The sequence below is a fragment of the Diabrotica virgifera genome, chromosome 1 (genome assembly GCF_917563875.1).
Source record: "Diabrotica virgifera virgifera chromosome 1, PGI_DIABVI_V3a".
In the NCBI taxonomy this organism is placed as follows: domain Eukaryota; kingdom Metazoa; phylum Arthropoda; class Insecta; order Coleoptera; family Chrysomelidae; genus Diabrotica; species Diabrotica virgifera.
In genome coordinates, this window is record NC_065443.1 from 154,909,183 (window position 1) to 154,926,487 (window position 17,305).

General features: G+C 34.2%; 1 protein-coding gene and 1 long non-coding RNA gene across 2 annotated transcripts in view; one reads left to right on the forward strand and one right to left on the reverse strand.

Moving 5' to 3' along the window:
* The window catches only part of LOC114334396 (chitotriosidase-1), a 59,319-nt gene that overhangs the window by 21,171 nt on the left and 20,843 nt on the right, over positions 1 to 17,305 (forward strand). Inside the window, exon 3 of the mRNA XM_028284432.2 lies at positions 7,095 to 7,330. Within this exon, the coding sequence (XP_028140233.2) occupies positions 7,095 to 7,330 (236 nt within the window). The remainder of the gene's footprint in view (positions 1 to 7,094; positions 7,331 to 17,305) is intronic.
* Positions 3,257 to 6,035, reverse strand: LOC126878765 (uncharacterized). The gene is made up of 3 exons (XR_007695771.1): positions 5,452 to 6,035; positions 5,191 to 5,393; positions 3,257 to 3,393 (listed from the first exon to the last, which is right to left on the reverse strand). It is a non-coding gene; the product is annotated as an uncharacterized LOC126878765 (long non-coding RNA).

A 17,305-nucleotide genomic window follows, 5' to 3' on the forward strand; every position in this document is an offset into this window, starting at 1 on the left:
TAGCACTTGTATACTAAAAACATGATAATTCTTATTAGTCCAGGTCCAGGGCGCATCTGTTTTGAGATGGACGTTGAGAGGTGACTCAATTTTTTTCGCAGAAATTGCTTAAAAATAACTCAAATAATAATATTTAAGTTATCCTCCCACTCAAAATGGTCCGGAACATTGTTTAAATAATCAAAATGTCAAAATATGAAGGAAAAATTCGATTTTTTATTGGTTTTTTGATTATAACTTTAAAACTATTAATTTCTGAGAGAAGTCGTACTGACTTTAAAGTTGCGTAATTAAATTTCCTACAATATAGAATTGGTTAAAAATTAAAAAAATAGTCACCCTTGTTGCAAAATAGCAATAATTGCGAAAAGAACCATACAAAAACAAGAATTCGCACTTTACGTTTTTCAACCATTTATGCTACACTTAGGACCTTCATATTTTACATTTTACCCAGAAAAACTTTATGATATAGTAAAATAACACTGTAAATTCCATTAAGATCGGTTTAATAGATTTTGCAAAATAAATTTTTCAATCCAGCTTTCGCAAAAAAAATTCATTTTTTAAAATGTTGCAGAACTGAAAATAAAGCAGATAGCCAGTTTAATTTTTTTTTCTTATAGAAGTGTACTGTACCTTTCATTTGCAATTTGCAAAATTAAAATCGATTAATTACCACGGCGTCAGGAAATTTTTTAAATAAACATTAATTTTTGGTGCTATGCGCAGGACAAAGGTGTTCGATTCACACAAGTTGATTTCCACCAAAATTTCTTCCAATCTTTATCTAATATATTATTTTCTTACTCTATATTTTGTTGTATTTTAATATTTTAATTCCACAAAAATCAAACGAATTTTATTATTGTTTGAAAATATTGTTCAAACAATTGCATACCTATGTTTAAAAATAATAAGCTTTTATTCTCTAAGTTAAAATATATGAACAAAGAAAGTTTTTTGCTAAAAAAAGTGTTATTTCAAAGGATAGAGTATGTGTTTTTATTTTTCAATAAACAAATTTATTTATTTATATCGAAATTTAATAAAAATTAAAATGTATTAATCATTATCAAAGGTCATTGGAATGCCCAATCAGAGCAAACTATCCGCTGTCCTGCGCGTAGCACCAATAATTAAACAAGAATCTACAGGTCGAGCAAGTCTCGTAAATTTCACGATTGCGAGCCACGCTTCACGCAACCGTGTTTGCGTACTTGTGTTTCGAGTTGCGTGGTCGTGCGGAGTTATATTTACCAATTCGCGCAATCGTACTTGAGACGCTGTATCAGGTGAGGTGTTTGAAAATTTTTTGTTTTATTTTTTTTTCGCAGAAAATTTTTAGATGAAGTAATTGTATGATGAAGATAACACAGAAAATACAAGAGGGCAGCATACTTTGCAAAACAACTGTTACAATTTGAAATCAACAAGTTGTTGTCTTGCAGGTAAAAAAAGTGACTTTTTAAAAAAATTATATCTTGGAAACTAAAAATTATTTTTATTTATAATTGAAACATGTAAAAGTATAGTACTCTCAAAAAAATTTCAGCCAAAAATATTCATTTTTGTAGAGTTGACTGCAATTTTTCGACAACAGCCCTTTTTTGTGGTGAGCAGCATAACAAGTCCAGTCTCATCTGAAATCAAAGTTTCTTGTAGTTTATACCTCTGGCTAGTGAATGAACAAATGATTTTTTATTAGATGAGGTCATTTTTGTTTTATAAAAAAAAACTACTTTAAAAATGAGAAAAATTGGGGTCAAAAATGTGTTTAAACTTATGTAAAATCTTCAAATTTCATTTTTTTTAATTCCTTCGTTCATATTCTAGCCAGAGGTATAAACTACAAGAAACTTTTTGATTTCAGATGAGACTGGACTTAGTTATGCTGCCAACGCAAAAAAAACTTAAACTCTACAAAAATGAATATTTTTGGCTGAAACTTTTTTTGAGACTACCTTAAGTACTATACTTTTACATGTTCCAATTATAAATAAAAATAAATTTTAGTTTTCGAGATATATTTTTTTTAAAAAGTCACTTTTTTTACCCACAAGACCTATGTAACCCCTTAAAAAAATGTTTCAAAGAATATGTTTGATGGCCAAGATGCATACATATATTTAGAAGGAAAGTTCCTGATTTCTGTAGTATAATACATAATACCAAAGAGGAAGTAGCCCTAAGCGCCGGACTCCACTTGCGATTTGTAGTTGTGAAGATTGAACACATTCTTTCAAATATAAGTCAATCCATGATTATTTAGTCACAAATGGATTGACTTGTATTTGAAACAATGTGTTCAATCTTCCTGATTACAAATCGCAAGTGGAGTGCGGCGGTAATAACACCAAAATATTCCATATAGGTCCATAGAAGGTACACAGACATTGAAAAATTCCTGGAATATCCCCGAAAACATGTTCCCTGAACATCCCAGGAACATCCTGTGTCAGCATTTTAAACATTACCTGAATGTCTTATTGGAACATTCCATGAATGTCCACGAATGTTCTCTGGACATTCAAAATATATTTTGTAGACATTCCCTGGATATACCAGAAATACAGTGATGAGCGCTCTAATAACCGGCAAAATAGCACAAAAGATGTATTAAGTAGTGAGATAAAAAGACATGAAACTAGTCGAGCTGGGAAATTTAGCGATATTAACTTATACATTTAGATTGTATTGATTGTGTACCACCTTCAGACATATCAGACGAGTTTGGAAACTACCACTGTCACAGTGACAGTTTTAGTTGACATACTCCTCCGATATGTGTAAAGGTGGGATCAATATAACGTAAATTTAAAAGTTAATTTCGCTAAATTTCCCAGCTCGACTAGTTTCATTTCTTTTTATCTCACAACTAAATATGTTGCCCATATTTTGCCGGTTATTAGGGCACTCATCACTGTACATCCTTGCTGATGTGACAATACCTCCTATCTGTTTTTTCATGAGTTTTGTATGAGAGATGGAAAAACATGTTTTAAGGTCACCTCCTGTGTTCATATGTAAGTTTTGACTTGTTTTGTAGTTCATAGATAGTTTAATTTACTACAAAACAAATATCATATGAAAACAGGAGGTGACCCTAAGACAAGTTTTTAGTCTCTCTTACAAAACTCATGAAAAAAACAGATAGGATGTATTATTACATCACTGACGATATGTGGCCATACCAAATAATACATCCTTGATAAATATAAACATTTTTATTGAACAAAATCTTTTCATACATTTTTTAATGCAATTTACTGATATTCCTAAATGTTTCAAAAAAATGTGTCACATTTGCTTTGTAAACCTTTCTTTTGCCTTTCGTAGCCACATATTCCGTTTCCTTCCTGGTTTTTTGTAGACCACTTCTCTCAGCTGATTCTAAAAAAAAAATAAAATAAATGGTAATTTTTCTATCCTTTACAATTAACAATCAGAAGAAATATTATTTACAGATAATGATATGCATAATAATAATAGGTTTGTTTTAGCATCAGTTTCAAACAGTTTGAAATCATCAGCGAATAGTGGACCAGCGCGAGTAGAGGGGATCGCACTGGTGACTGTATTATGTTCTTTTACCGACCAACTGTTTGCTGACGGTTTTTGACTAGTTTGACTGTTTGCTAGAATAAACCTAATAATAATGAATATTTTGTATTTTGACAATGACATCTGATGTGGAAGTCAAAACATTAATAAAATTATTTTTTCAAGTTAACTTTCACATGCGCGTCTTAAAATTGTACTTTTAATACTTATATCATAAATAACTATTAAAACTAGCTTAAGAGGTAACAGTATCGATCAACAGGTAGCGTAAAGGTGTTCCAAGATTGCGGCTGTAATTTTGAATATTTTTTCGAGATATTTGGCACACATATTCTTAATATAATAAAGAATGGTGGTACAGAGCCCAATTTGAAAAATATATTAATATGTGGAAATTACTTTGTAATTAAATACAATATAAAAAAACGAGCTTGTACCGCCATTAAGAAGAACAAAAAAATACACTTTCTTCAAATACAACTTTTTTATCCGATTTTGTGTTATTTTGGAACTACTAAAATTTTTTATTTCATTAGTAGTTCCAAAATTACACAAAATCTAGGCATCGGATAAAAAAGTTTATTTGAAGAAAGTGTATTTTTTTGTTCTTCTTAATGGCGGTACAGGCTCTTTTTTAAATATTGTATAATTACAGAGTAATTTCCACATATTAATATATTTTTCAAATTGGGCTCTGTACCGCCATTCTTTATTATTTTACGAATACGTGTGCCAAATACCTCGAAAAAATATTCAAAATTACAGTGGCAATCTTGGAACACGTTTTGGCTACCTGTTGATCGCTACTGTATTAACTTAAAACATTGTAATTTGCTAAACCAGTATATTTTACTCTACTACTACTCTACTAGCTACCTCATTTTCCACTGTTTGTAAAGACTTGTTTACATGGGTAGAGTTTTGAGGAGAGTAGAGTAGCGGTAGTACTCTACCAAAAATGGCTTGATACCATTCACATGAGGAGAGTACAAGTATAGTACTGATGCTAGTATAGTGAAACCGATTTTTGTATTTTTAAACACTCTTGATTATAAGTGCACCTTAAATTCTTAATTTTTTGCTTAAGCTCGTTTACTCCAAAGCCTCCTTTGCCATTCTTTCGACGATTTCATCCTCCGCAGCTTGCTGCAAACTTTTATTTCTGTAGTATACACTACCTAAATTCCATAAACACTGGTATTCACCGTATTATAGCTCTACAAGTTTTAAAGTTTCATCTTCGGTGAACTTCATTTTCACTATTTACACAAAACACAATTCCAGCCAGAATGACAGCGCCCCCATGTACTCTCCTACCTACTCTATTCTGCCATAATTGAGCGTGTTCCATGGGTAGAGTGTGCAGCCGAGTAGACATTTTGGCAGTAGTGGTGGTCATAGAGTAGTTACTTTGCCATAGGTTGCTAGTCACTCTACTTTAACTCCAACTATACACTCTACCAGCTATTCTACTGTGCTGAGCATTTTTACAGGTAGAGTTACTCTACTCTATCAAGTACTTGCATCATTACTCTACCCGTGTAAACAAGTCTTAAATCTACTGAATGAAAATCTACTTAATCTTAATCTACTCTTAATGAAAAATGTCTAAAATCATTTACCCACCTAGTATTATTGTAGAATTTAAGACAGTCCAGTGCCTTATAAATAATTTCAATATGAATATTTTTTCCTTTAATTCTCCTTTGATAGCACTCCATTTTAGATTTTGGGGAACTTATTTCATTGTGTTTATAGCCCATATTTATTGAAGGAACCCAATCTGGAGATTGTTATTATCGATTAAGTCGGCTGGTTTTCCTATTTTCCTATAAGATTAAAATGTTAACATCTTCAAAAATCGTTACTGTTGTAATTGTAACTTACCAGATATAAAATGATTACAGCAGACAGGACAGGAAAATTTTCATTTCGCTAGTAAAACCTGTACATTGTATTGCATTTAACCATTGTTGTCTCTCAGATACCTTATTTAGTTCAGTTTAAAAGTGAACTTTATCTTGACTTTATCACAATTACTTTGCATTTCACACTTCAAAACACAACACCAATGAAGCATATTATCTTTCTAAATTAATACTTCCAGAGAAAATGTTAAATTAATCTTTGTACAACACAAAATTACAAAGAAATACAACTAAAATTATCTAAAACTCATGAAGAACAGATAGAATAAGATTTATCTTTTACACCCAGTAGCCATATTGAGAATAGTATATTATTATCAGTAGAAACGATTACATTTAAATTTGGTAAATATAACTCCGCACGACCACGCAACTCGAAACACAAGTACGCAAACACGGTTGCGTGAAGCGTGGCTCGCAATCGTGAAATTTACGAGACTTGCTCGACCTGTAGATTCTTGTAATAATTAATGTTTATTTAAAAAAATTCCTGACGCCGTGGTAGTTAATCGATTTTAATTTTGCAAATTGCAAATGAAAGGTACAGTACACTTCTATAATGAAATGAATACTTTTAAAGTTATAATCAAAAAACGAAGAAAAAAATCGAATTTTTCCTTAATTTTTTGACATTTTGATTATTTAAACAATGTTCCGTACCTTTTTGAGAGGGAGGATAACTCAAATATTATTATTTGAGTTATTTTCAAGCAATTTCTGCAAAAAAATTTGAGTCACCTCTCAACGTCCAGATATACTAATATTTTTACAGATGCGCCCTGGTCATGTCGCTGTAGCAACACATTTTCTATCGCACTTCTTCAGCTTTCTGAGTACTTTTCGAAGGTTTTCTGAATACTAAAATACTATGCATCTATTTTTAACCACTAATTCATATGCAGCACGCAAATATGCATGAAGAAAATGAGTCAATCTTCTTTCAGTAATATATATTTTCCTTCACTTGACCATAAATTAGTGCACTTAACGTAAACCGAGTACCTGAATTTAAGAAATTCAGAAGGCTGTAGCTCGGGAATAATAGTTTTTCAGACCTAGCTGCCATGGAATTTTTTAATCTACTCACTGAGGACTATCATTGACCAAAGTTTCGTTAAATTTGACCGGGGCCACTTTTCCATAAGAAGCGTTGTGGGGTCCTTCCTAAAAGACCAAACATATTTCTGTATTGTACTGGCCGTGTGAAAGTAACGACAACAGTCGCATTGGTTTCTACAGAAGACTACAATACGTTCATGGTGTGAAACAAGCATTGACCGTCAAATCTACGTTAAAGTCGCTCGTTTGCGCACAGGGCACAACAGAATAACTAATGGTTAACTTATATATCTCTATTTTTTTTTTATTTAAAATAATAATTTCGCTGCAAAACGAAATCAAGAGCCATCTTATATTTCAGTTCGTCCAGAGAGCGCCGTAAACACCCTTACTGGTTTCAAGCTCCTTAGCTAGTGTATATATGACTATATCTGGAAGAATGGAAACAAATCCGACTCCTAATATTGAATTTCGAAAAAATAAATAAAAATAAATACAAAATGTTTGTAAAATATTATTAATTGATTGTATATTTATTTTCAGAGGGTTTTAAACATCTCGTAGAGCTTAAAAAGACCAATCCTGACCTTAAGGTATGTGTAAGTATGGGCGGTTGGAACGAAGGTTCCAAGCAGTATTCAGCAGTAGCATCAGATCCAGCAAAAAGAGTAAAACTTGCAGATGAGGTTTTAGCTTTTATCGAAAATTGGGGCTTCGATGGTTTTGATTTGGATTGGGAATATCCAGGATTACGAGGAGGAAACGAAACTATTGATAAAGTAAGTACAACATAATTAACAGATCTTCGTAGTATAAGACCAAAAAATTTCAATTTAATATCTTAAAATACAAACTTCAAAAAGTTATTGAGGTCTTCAGATTGATTGTAGGCTTCAAATTGAGAGGTTGGTTGAAGATATCACATTAATAGGTTACTTGAAGTGGTATCAGTCAGTAGGAGTATGTTTCTTGCAGCCTTGCTACATTCCTTGACCAATTGGTGGTAGGCTGGCTTGGCTACATCTACATCCCTTGACCAGTTGGTATGTAGTGAACTCCACATGTAGTGTTTATGTGGAAGCCACGCCAAAAAGGAAAGATAAAGAAAAACTACAACAGAAAGTCTTGATGTTAACTTGGACACTACAAAAACAAACATCTTCCCATTTCCCACGAGCCAGGTTCAAAGCTATTTGTAATTATAAAAAAAAATTAATAATAACATGAACACTTCAATCAATACAATTTTATAACTCAAAGTTTATTGCTTAAACGGCGGTAGTGTCCGTCACTGGGGCCGCTGTCTCCCCAATATCCTTCATTGGCTCGGCGCCTCTTTGTTAGTCTCCCTTTATTGTTAGAGTATATGGAACAGTGGCGGCTCGTACCACTTTAAGAAGGTAGTGCCAGAACTCGAGCAGCCGCCACAATTTTTAGTGACGGATTCACGATATTGTCAAAAAAAGGTATACTGACAACAAAAACTAAAAAAAATATGCGCGGATACTTTTATCTTATGTATCTTAAGTTTATTGATCTGAGGTGCCAAGCAATTGTCCAACATTGATCAAAACAGTTCCGTAAATTAATTAATAATAAAAACCTCTTAACCTACCACCAGCATTTACTGCTGATAGTGCTTGAAAATTGTTATTACGATTTAGTCTCTATTTACCAATTTATAAAAATAATACTATTTCATTATTCACACACATGCACAAATTTTTGTAATGTCACTTTTAAAGTTTACGATATATAAAGTTCATTCTTCTATTTTTTGGTTGCAAAGTTTTCAATGACTTTATAATTAAAATTATCAATACAATTTACAAAATGCTTTTCTGCAGATAGCATACCTAAAGCTCTATGTTTTAACATCGAAAAACAGCGCAGCGTTCTGCTTCAGATGTTGATATAGGAATGGTAACTAATAGGTCTGGATCCCGCGTATGAGAAAAAAGTTGATTAATAGCAAGCTGAAAATTTGTTAATAACTTAAGCGTGTCTAGTCGGATACACTTTGATATATGGGAACACTGGAACAGGGGCAGTTTTAATTGTGGAACAGGTTAAAAAACTGGAACGGTCACACCACGAAAACAGCACATTTATTTTGTCCGACAGAACAGACTTAAACTCTCCGAACAGAGATTAAACTCTCTGCAAAAATCAGACTGCTATTTATCGCCTGTCATAATTCCTGTCATCTGACATATTCTACATGTTCCACTCATTAAAACTCCCATTTGGTGATAAATGGCAGTCTGCTTTTTGCATGAGAGTTTAATCTCTGTTCGAAGAGTTTAAGTCTGTTCTGTCAGACAAAATACATGTGCCGTTTTCGTGGTCTGACCGTTCCAAATTTTTAACCTGTTCCACAATTAAAACTGCCCCTGTTACAGTGTTCCCATATATCAAAGTTTATCCGACTAGACACCCTTTAACAAATTATTAACAAATTTTCAGCTTGCTATTAATCAACTTTTTTTCATACGCGGGATCCAGACCTATAACATACTTAAAAGTTTAATAGTTTCTTCAAATGTGCTTTTTAAACCTTCCCTCTACAATAAAACCGATAGCGAAACAGCCCCAGAGGTAGTACTTAATTCGTCTCACTAATACAGTACCTACTTCTAATTCAGTTTTAAACCGAGTTTTGTTTAAAAATTAAAATTGTCTCCATGTTTCATTAAGAAATAATTCGGAGAACTGATGCTTATAAGCAGAAAACTTCTCCGACATAGATAAATTAGAAGCAACTAAATGTCCGGAGAAGGTAGTAGACCTTTGAAAGATCTGGTACTTTGAATAATATGAACCTTTAAGTCGTTGTCTAATTCGGCGCTAAAATTGACCAGCTCCTTAAATATGCCTCTATTTTCTGAATTTTCTTTTTCGTCGTGACCTCTTAAAGCTAACTCGAAAGCTCCACAACACCTTATAACATTTGTAGTTTTTTTTTTCTAGCGTTAAAACACCAAAAAGTTTTTTTAAGATACTAATCTTCATTGTCAATTAATCAATTAAACTTAAGAAATAATCAAAATATTATCAAAATACACACGATCATGATGCACTAAAAGTTTAATTATAAATACAAAAACTTTTTAACAGAAAATATACATAATAAAAGCGACAAACCAGCACGTAAAGAAATTCAAAATAAATAGACCTGGCATCATACCCTCGTGCCTGGCACAGAGATTCTAATTTTAAGGTATACTAATAGTCCAATATAGCTCTTTCTCTGCCACTTACATAGAATGCTCGTAAAATCTTTCTCTCTCTAGTCGTGCCAGTACTGACTTCGGCACGAAGGAGATTCTCCTGTCCAATACTCTCCGCTGTCGGCAGGGATTGTATTACGCCCATAGTTGCCATATTTTATATAATTTATGAAGATCAAAAGAAATACACACAAAAAAATTAACAGGAATTAAAGCCGACGTCAAATAAACGTCAAACTGATAGTTATAAATTTAATCTGCTCTCAAAAAAATTAACTTTTTTAGGGCCAGTTGTTCAATCAGTAGTTAACTCATGGATTAAGTAAACCGTAATTAAATTTAATCTAAAGATTATTTTTTAAGAAGTTGTTCAATGCTAGTTAACTTTCGGATTTATTAAACGCGAGTACTGAATCGGCGACAACGTTGCCAGTTATTAATTAACGACTTGGAACAAACTTTATCATGAAAATTGTACATAAAAATGTGTTCTGTGTTATAAAGTTAATGATTTTTGACATGTAGTGTTTAGTACATGTCAACTACTACTGACAGAGATTTTAATTTACATTATTAAACATATTTAAAATGGAAGAAAGTATTAAAAGTACAACCGCTAACTTTGCGTAAAAAAATATGTTTAAATAGTAATGTTAATTTTTTAGCTTATCAAAATAATTCCTATTCCTTCACAAAAATTTCATTAAAAGTTGTTCCAATTTGTTTTTACCTGATTTTTACACATAATGAAAAAAAGCGAAACTTCTGGAAATATGTATTTATAAATAATTAATAATTATCATGCATAAATTTGTAAAAAGCATAAGTACCTATACACTGAGAGATCTAATTTATTTTTGTACTAATATAAATTTTTTAAGAAACACATTTTTTTGAAGTCAAAAAAATTATATTAAAAACAGCTAAAAAATATTCGTCTCCTGTCATATCTCTGTCATCAAAATAAAAGAGAAATAGCCATTATTATTAGAGACACGAAATTGTTACTGCATTATAACTGCAAATCTTATCTACCACTGAAAATTTATAGAAAGAACAATTCAAAATACATGCAATAACGATGGTTGTTCCAATTTGGAATTTTCTTGAAAATATTTAATTAAAAACCAGAAAGTAAGGTTACAAATCTTTAGTTAACACCGTTAATCCTTCGTTTTTGAGCGATTAAGATAATCTCTTGTTAACAGATGGTTAAGTGCTAAACTTGGATTGAACAACGCAATATTAAGTTTAATTGAAGATTATTGTTAATCTGAAGATAATCTCCAATTGAACAATCGGCCCTTAATAATAAAAGTGTGTTAGTATATAAAATAATTAGTGAATTTGACGAAGAAAATCGTGGCTTTAAACTGATGAACTAACGTGCTAAATATAAACTAATTTAACTATTTTATTTGTGTTTATAAGTGACGAACAAAAAAAAAACAAGAACAACAGTGTAAAGTGCTAAACAACACGACAGAAAGGGGCTCTTGGCCCACGAAAGACCCTTCCAGACACCGGATGACGACAAAGCTAAGTACCTTAGATGATTTTATAGACAATAATATTTTTGAAAGCTTGCCTGAATTGACAGATGACGAATTAGCTAATGATTTAGAAAATTCAAAATTAAATAAGACAAATAAAGTAAATTCAAATCATACCAATAAACTAAAAACAAAATTAGGTCCATCAGACAATTTAAAAATAATAAATAATTCACAAACAAATAAAAAGAAAATAGATATTGCAAACATTGAATTTCTAAATGAAGCTAATTCTACATATTCTGTAGGTAGCATAGTAACAGTAGTTACTGATTCCATGTCTAGTAATAGTAATATATCCACAAGTATTTCCCATAATAATTCTAGCGAGGGTGAAATAAGTGAAAGGGAAGATGAAATCAGTGAAAATAGTACAAATATAAGCAACGTACAAAAAGAGAAAAGAAAAAGACTCAATTCCTTAGGAAGCGGCTCAGACAAAGGAGAAATTAAACGTGCCAAAGAAATGGACACATACCACAAAGAACTAGTTCGATCATTGGACACATTAACTGAACAGATGAAAAAAATGGAGGCGGAAAATAAGCGCCTAATGAATCAAATCCATCAAATGCAAGAAGAAAACAAGTTCCAAATGGTCAAACTAGAAGAGAAAATAACCGGCAAAGATCAAGAAATACAGAAACTAACTCAAAAGCTACTTGAGATGATAGACAAACATGCGGAAAAGGAAAAGCTGATTTCAAAATCGAACGAAAAACCAACGCAAGCTGAAAAACAAACGCAGAAGAAAGCGACGGTAGAAGAACCAACAAATATTCATGAAAAGGGAAGACGTAAAACTTCTGCTAATAGTCCAAATAAAGAAAACTTGATTGAAATGGAAAACAACAATGCTGAATGGACAACCCAGCAGCACCAGAAGAAAAAACAAAACAAACAAACCAAAATAACAGAAAAAAACGTCACAGAAGAAGAACCGAAAAATATTAGCGCTGCTGAAAAGCAGACATTAATAATACAAAAGAGAAATGAAGAAGCATGCGTAGCCAGAGGAATGCTAAGAAAGAAATATGAACAAGAGAAAGATCAACACACTGAAATAGAAATGGAGACTGAAAACGAAAATGAAAAAGAAAAATCGAAAAACAGTATTCCCAAATTACCAGCGCAAAAACAAAATACCGTAACAACAACAGAAAAAGAACAGCCAACGAAGGCTGCACCCAGACCACCGGCGATTATCCTCAAATCGATAGGAAAAAGCCAAGAGATATTACAAAAAGCCGCAGAAAGGGGAATCGGATCCGCTAATAAATTCGCTAAATCTGGAAGGTCAATCGTGATCCAGACAAATAATAGAGAAGGGTACCTAGCAATGATCAAGATACTTGAAGAACAAAATACAAAGAACCCTGAAAGCCCTATTGAATACATCGCTTATCCAATAGATTCAGAACGCACCACAAGATTAGTAATCAGAGGATTACATGAAACAACAGAAACAAGCAATATACAAAAAGAACTTAACAAAAACGGAATCATGGCGATTAAAGTAACAAATATGATCTCCAAGAAGGAAGACAAGAAAAAATTGCCACTTTTCTTAGTTACAATAAACGAAGAAGATAAAGAAAAAATGAAAAGCTTGACAACTCTCTGTTACATGAAAATATATATCGAAGAAGAAATAAGAAAAAATACAGAAGTTATGCAGTGCTATAACTGCCAAGGATTCTACCATGGATCCAAAGCCTGTCACTGTGGAACTAAATGCGTTAAGTGTGGCGGATCACACATTAGCAGCGAATGCACAAAGGACAGGAACACCGAACCAAAGTGCGCAAACTGTGGCGAAGCCCACACAGCTAATTACAGAGGATGCTCCAAAGCACCAAAAAGAAAAACATACACCGCACAGGCACAAACAAGAAACAGAACAGAAGAACACACACCTACAGACAGAAGTACCAACAAAAGCTACGCACAAATAACAAAGACGACAGATGAATCTAAACAAAACAACGAAACGGCAAATCTCATGGCAATTGTAAATGAACAGATGAAAAACTTCATGTTCATGTTCGAGAGGATGACCAATGTAGTGAGTGCTATGGGCAATATTGGTGTAAACAGAACTAACTAATCAGTTGGGCGATCTGCGTATAGGGTCATGGAATCCAAATGGGCTAAAACAGAAAATTAACACCTTGGACGAGTTTTCCAACAGACTCGAACTAGACATCATAGCCTTACAAGCAACTAAGATAACGGAAAAAACAAAAACAAAATTTCCAGGTTATGATGTCTATAGAAATGACTACACAGCCACATCAGGAGGCACGGCGATCTTGGTGAAAAAAGGAATCAAACACCAAGTAATTCCTACACCAGACGGACTCATCACTATGGAAGCCACCATAGTGAGGATCAAGACAGGAAAAGATATGCTGAAAATTGTTTCAGCATATGTTAGACCAAATGATCCAATCTTCAAGGAAGACTTAAATGTCATATTAGACACAGTAGAGCCCTCTATCATTATAGGAGATCTGAACGCAAGATCTCCGAACTGGTTCGATAGAACCACAAACCGCAACGGGAGAATATTGTGTGGCTATCTCGAAGAACGACCAAACACGATGGTGGCGGGACCCATAGAACCCACATGCTTCCATGGTGGAAACAGACTTCCCACATTCCTAGACATAGCAATTCTACAAAATGTGGGTCAACAATACGAAATATATTCAATGAATGAGGGTGACTCAGATCACAACCCAATTGTACTGACCCTGGGAGCAGTAGAAACAAACAACTTGCAAACCTATAAGAAAAAACGAACAAATTGGCCAAACTACAAAAGAATAGTAAGTGAAACTATTGGTGCAATACCAACAATAAATACAAAAGAAGAACTAGAGGAATGCGTTAAACATCTAGAAAAAACGATACAAAACGCTATCGAGGCCAGCACCACAGAAGAAAAAACTCCAACAACAAAAGGAAGATTCAGGGAAATCAGCAATGAGCTGAAAGAACTGATAAACGAGAAAAACAGGAAAAGAAGAAGAGCCAACAGAACAAGAAACCCAGAGGACAAAAGAATTGCTAATGAACTGAATAGGGAAGTCAAAAAACAATTAGACGATCATCGAAATGAAAACTGGGACAACTATATCCAGCAACTAAACCCAAATAAATCCGCGTTCTGGAAGCTATCTAAAATACTAAGAAAAGATAAAAAACCAATCCCTCCTTTACACGGTGAAAATGGAATTGTGTACACAGAAGAAGACAAAGCGGAAGTAATGAAAAACACGCTAGAAAGAGAATGTAGGGAAAACTATCATCCCGATGAAGATCTAGACTTCACAGAAGAAGTCGAACGAAGATGTAGAATTCTAAAAAGAAGAAAGGGCATTATAGGTATTACACACACCTCCCCTGAAGAGGTCAGACAGCTGATCAAGCGTACTAATGCTAAAAAAGCTCCAGGACCGGACAAGATTACAAACAGAGCTCTGAAAAATCTGCCAGGAAAAGCAATAGTGTACATAACAAATTTAATAAACAACATCTTAAGACTAAGACATTTTCCTGACAGATGGAAAGAGGCTCACGTAATCATGATTGAAAAACCAGGAAAAAATGGTACATTTCCACAGAATTATCGACCGATAAGCTTATTATCAGCATTAAGCAAAATCGCAGAGCGGGTCGTATTAGTTAGGCTAAAAGAAGAATCTGAAGCAATCGGAACAATACCTGAAGCACAGTTCGGATTCAGATCCGAGCACTCGTGTGAACTTCAAGTGCTGAGGTTAACAGAATATATCACGAAAGGGTTCAACGAAAAGAAATTACAGCGGCCGCCTTTCTAGACGTCAGTAAAGCATTTGACAGGGTATGGCACGACGGCCTGCTGTATAAAATGAACCAATATGGTTATAGTGAGGCGATGACGTGTCTTCTCTCGTCATACCTAGCCAACAGGAGGTTCAGAGTTCGGATAGGGCCAACCCTGTCCGAAGTTGGGACCATGGAGGCTGGTGTGCCACAGGGGGCAGTGTTGTCGCCATATCTATATACCATATATACGGCAGACACCCCAACTCAACCCAGATCGTTGCTAAGTCTATACGCAGATGATACAGCGATAGCTTTTAGCAGTACCCACCCAGATTTTGCAACAAGACATCTACAAAGAGCTCTTGACGAACTACAAGAATGGTGTGTGCAGTGGAAAATAGCTGTCAATCCTGACAAAACACAGGCCGTTATGTACCAAAAAAGAAGAGGCAGACCAAATGAGGTACTATTCCTATTTGATACCCAAATTGAATGGTCAAATCAAGCCAAATACCTAGGCGTAATGTTGGACAAAAGGCTGACCTTTACAGAACACGTAAAACAAACGGTCAACAAAGCTAAAGCCCTTAGGAGTCAACTGTCATCGCTAATAGGTCGAAAAAGTAAACTGAGATTTAAGACAAAGATTAGGATGGCAAATTGTATAATTTTGCCAACACTAACATACGCCTCAGCCGCATGGGGGCACACGTGTAAAACCAATAAGAAAAAAATACAAACCATCCAAAACCACATGATCAGGGAAGCTCTGAATATACCTACATATGTCCCATTAAGATATGTATTTGGACATACGCAACAAAAGAAAGTCCTGAGAATGATAGACGAAAGAGCACATGAAATATTTAACAATATCAGAAACCATCCTAGCAGATTATTAAGAGAATTGACTAACTACGACGAAAACCAAAGAACGGTACATAGACGGCCTAGACAGCAGTTAGCTGGATATAGAGGAAACCCTTAAGAATGAAAAATTGAGATAACCACAGAATATCGAAACACAAATGTCGCCCTTCAGGCACTAAGTACCCTTCAGGTAGGTCAAATGGACCATAGCCGCGGAATGTGAGCATCAAGGTCACGTACCGACAGACGTGGGCTTGATGGCCACACCTTTCGGGCGCTCAGCCGTCGAGGAGAACAAAATTTATTTTGCCAATTCGCCGGCTGAGTGACCGAGCACACACGGTCTGGACAGCAAGACACCGACTTAGATTGGTGCCTTGATGTCCGGAACACATTTTTTTTTTTTTTAGGACTCAAGTCCAAAGTAAAGTAAAAAATTAACTTAGTCATTAATAGGGAGAAAAGCTCTTCTAGCTACCCCTAAAACCAGGTGGCTTAACCACATGAAGTAATACAAAGGGTGTCCCATTACCCAGGGCATCCAAAGTAACATTAAGATCAACGCCTCCCCATTCGGTATGTCCTTCGATGGGGAGGGGTGGAGGTATAGCTTGGGGGTCAGATAGGTACCACTCCATTACGGGGTGTGACCGGTTTGATCTTCGGACATGTGGGTTCCACTTTTCCATTGGAACACACATGTTCCCCGGGGCTGGGGTTGATACGAGCATGTGTGTGTGCAGGAATTAAAAAGTTTTGAAGATAAAAAATATGTTTCTACATAGTTAGCAAGGCAGTGCCATGGCTCTATGGCACTACCTCACGGGCCACCACTGATATGGGATAGTTTCGTCATTGTGTAATTTCCTTAGAAATGCTCTCTACATTTAGGGCCGGTTGTTCGAAAGCTAATCAACAATGATCATTATCAAATATTTAATTACTGTCACCAACTGTCAATGTCAACTTTGTTTGGGTTCCTGAAAACATAATATGAAATTACTTAATCAATTATGTTAAAAATTGTTATGTTAATTGATTAACTAATCTCATAATTTTAATTAATTATGTTTTCAGCAACCCAATAAAAGTTGACATTGACAGTTTTGGTGACAGTAATTAAATATTTGATAGTGATCATTGTTGATTAGCGTTCGAACAACCGGCCCTTACTTATTATATTTCTCTTATATCAAGACGGGAACAGGACCACAATGGCCTCTTATAACTGGCAATAGTCAATAGTATGTAGAATGTGTCTTAAGCATAAACGTTCAAAACGGCAAAA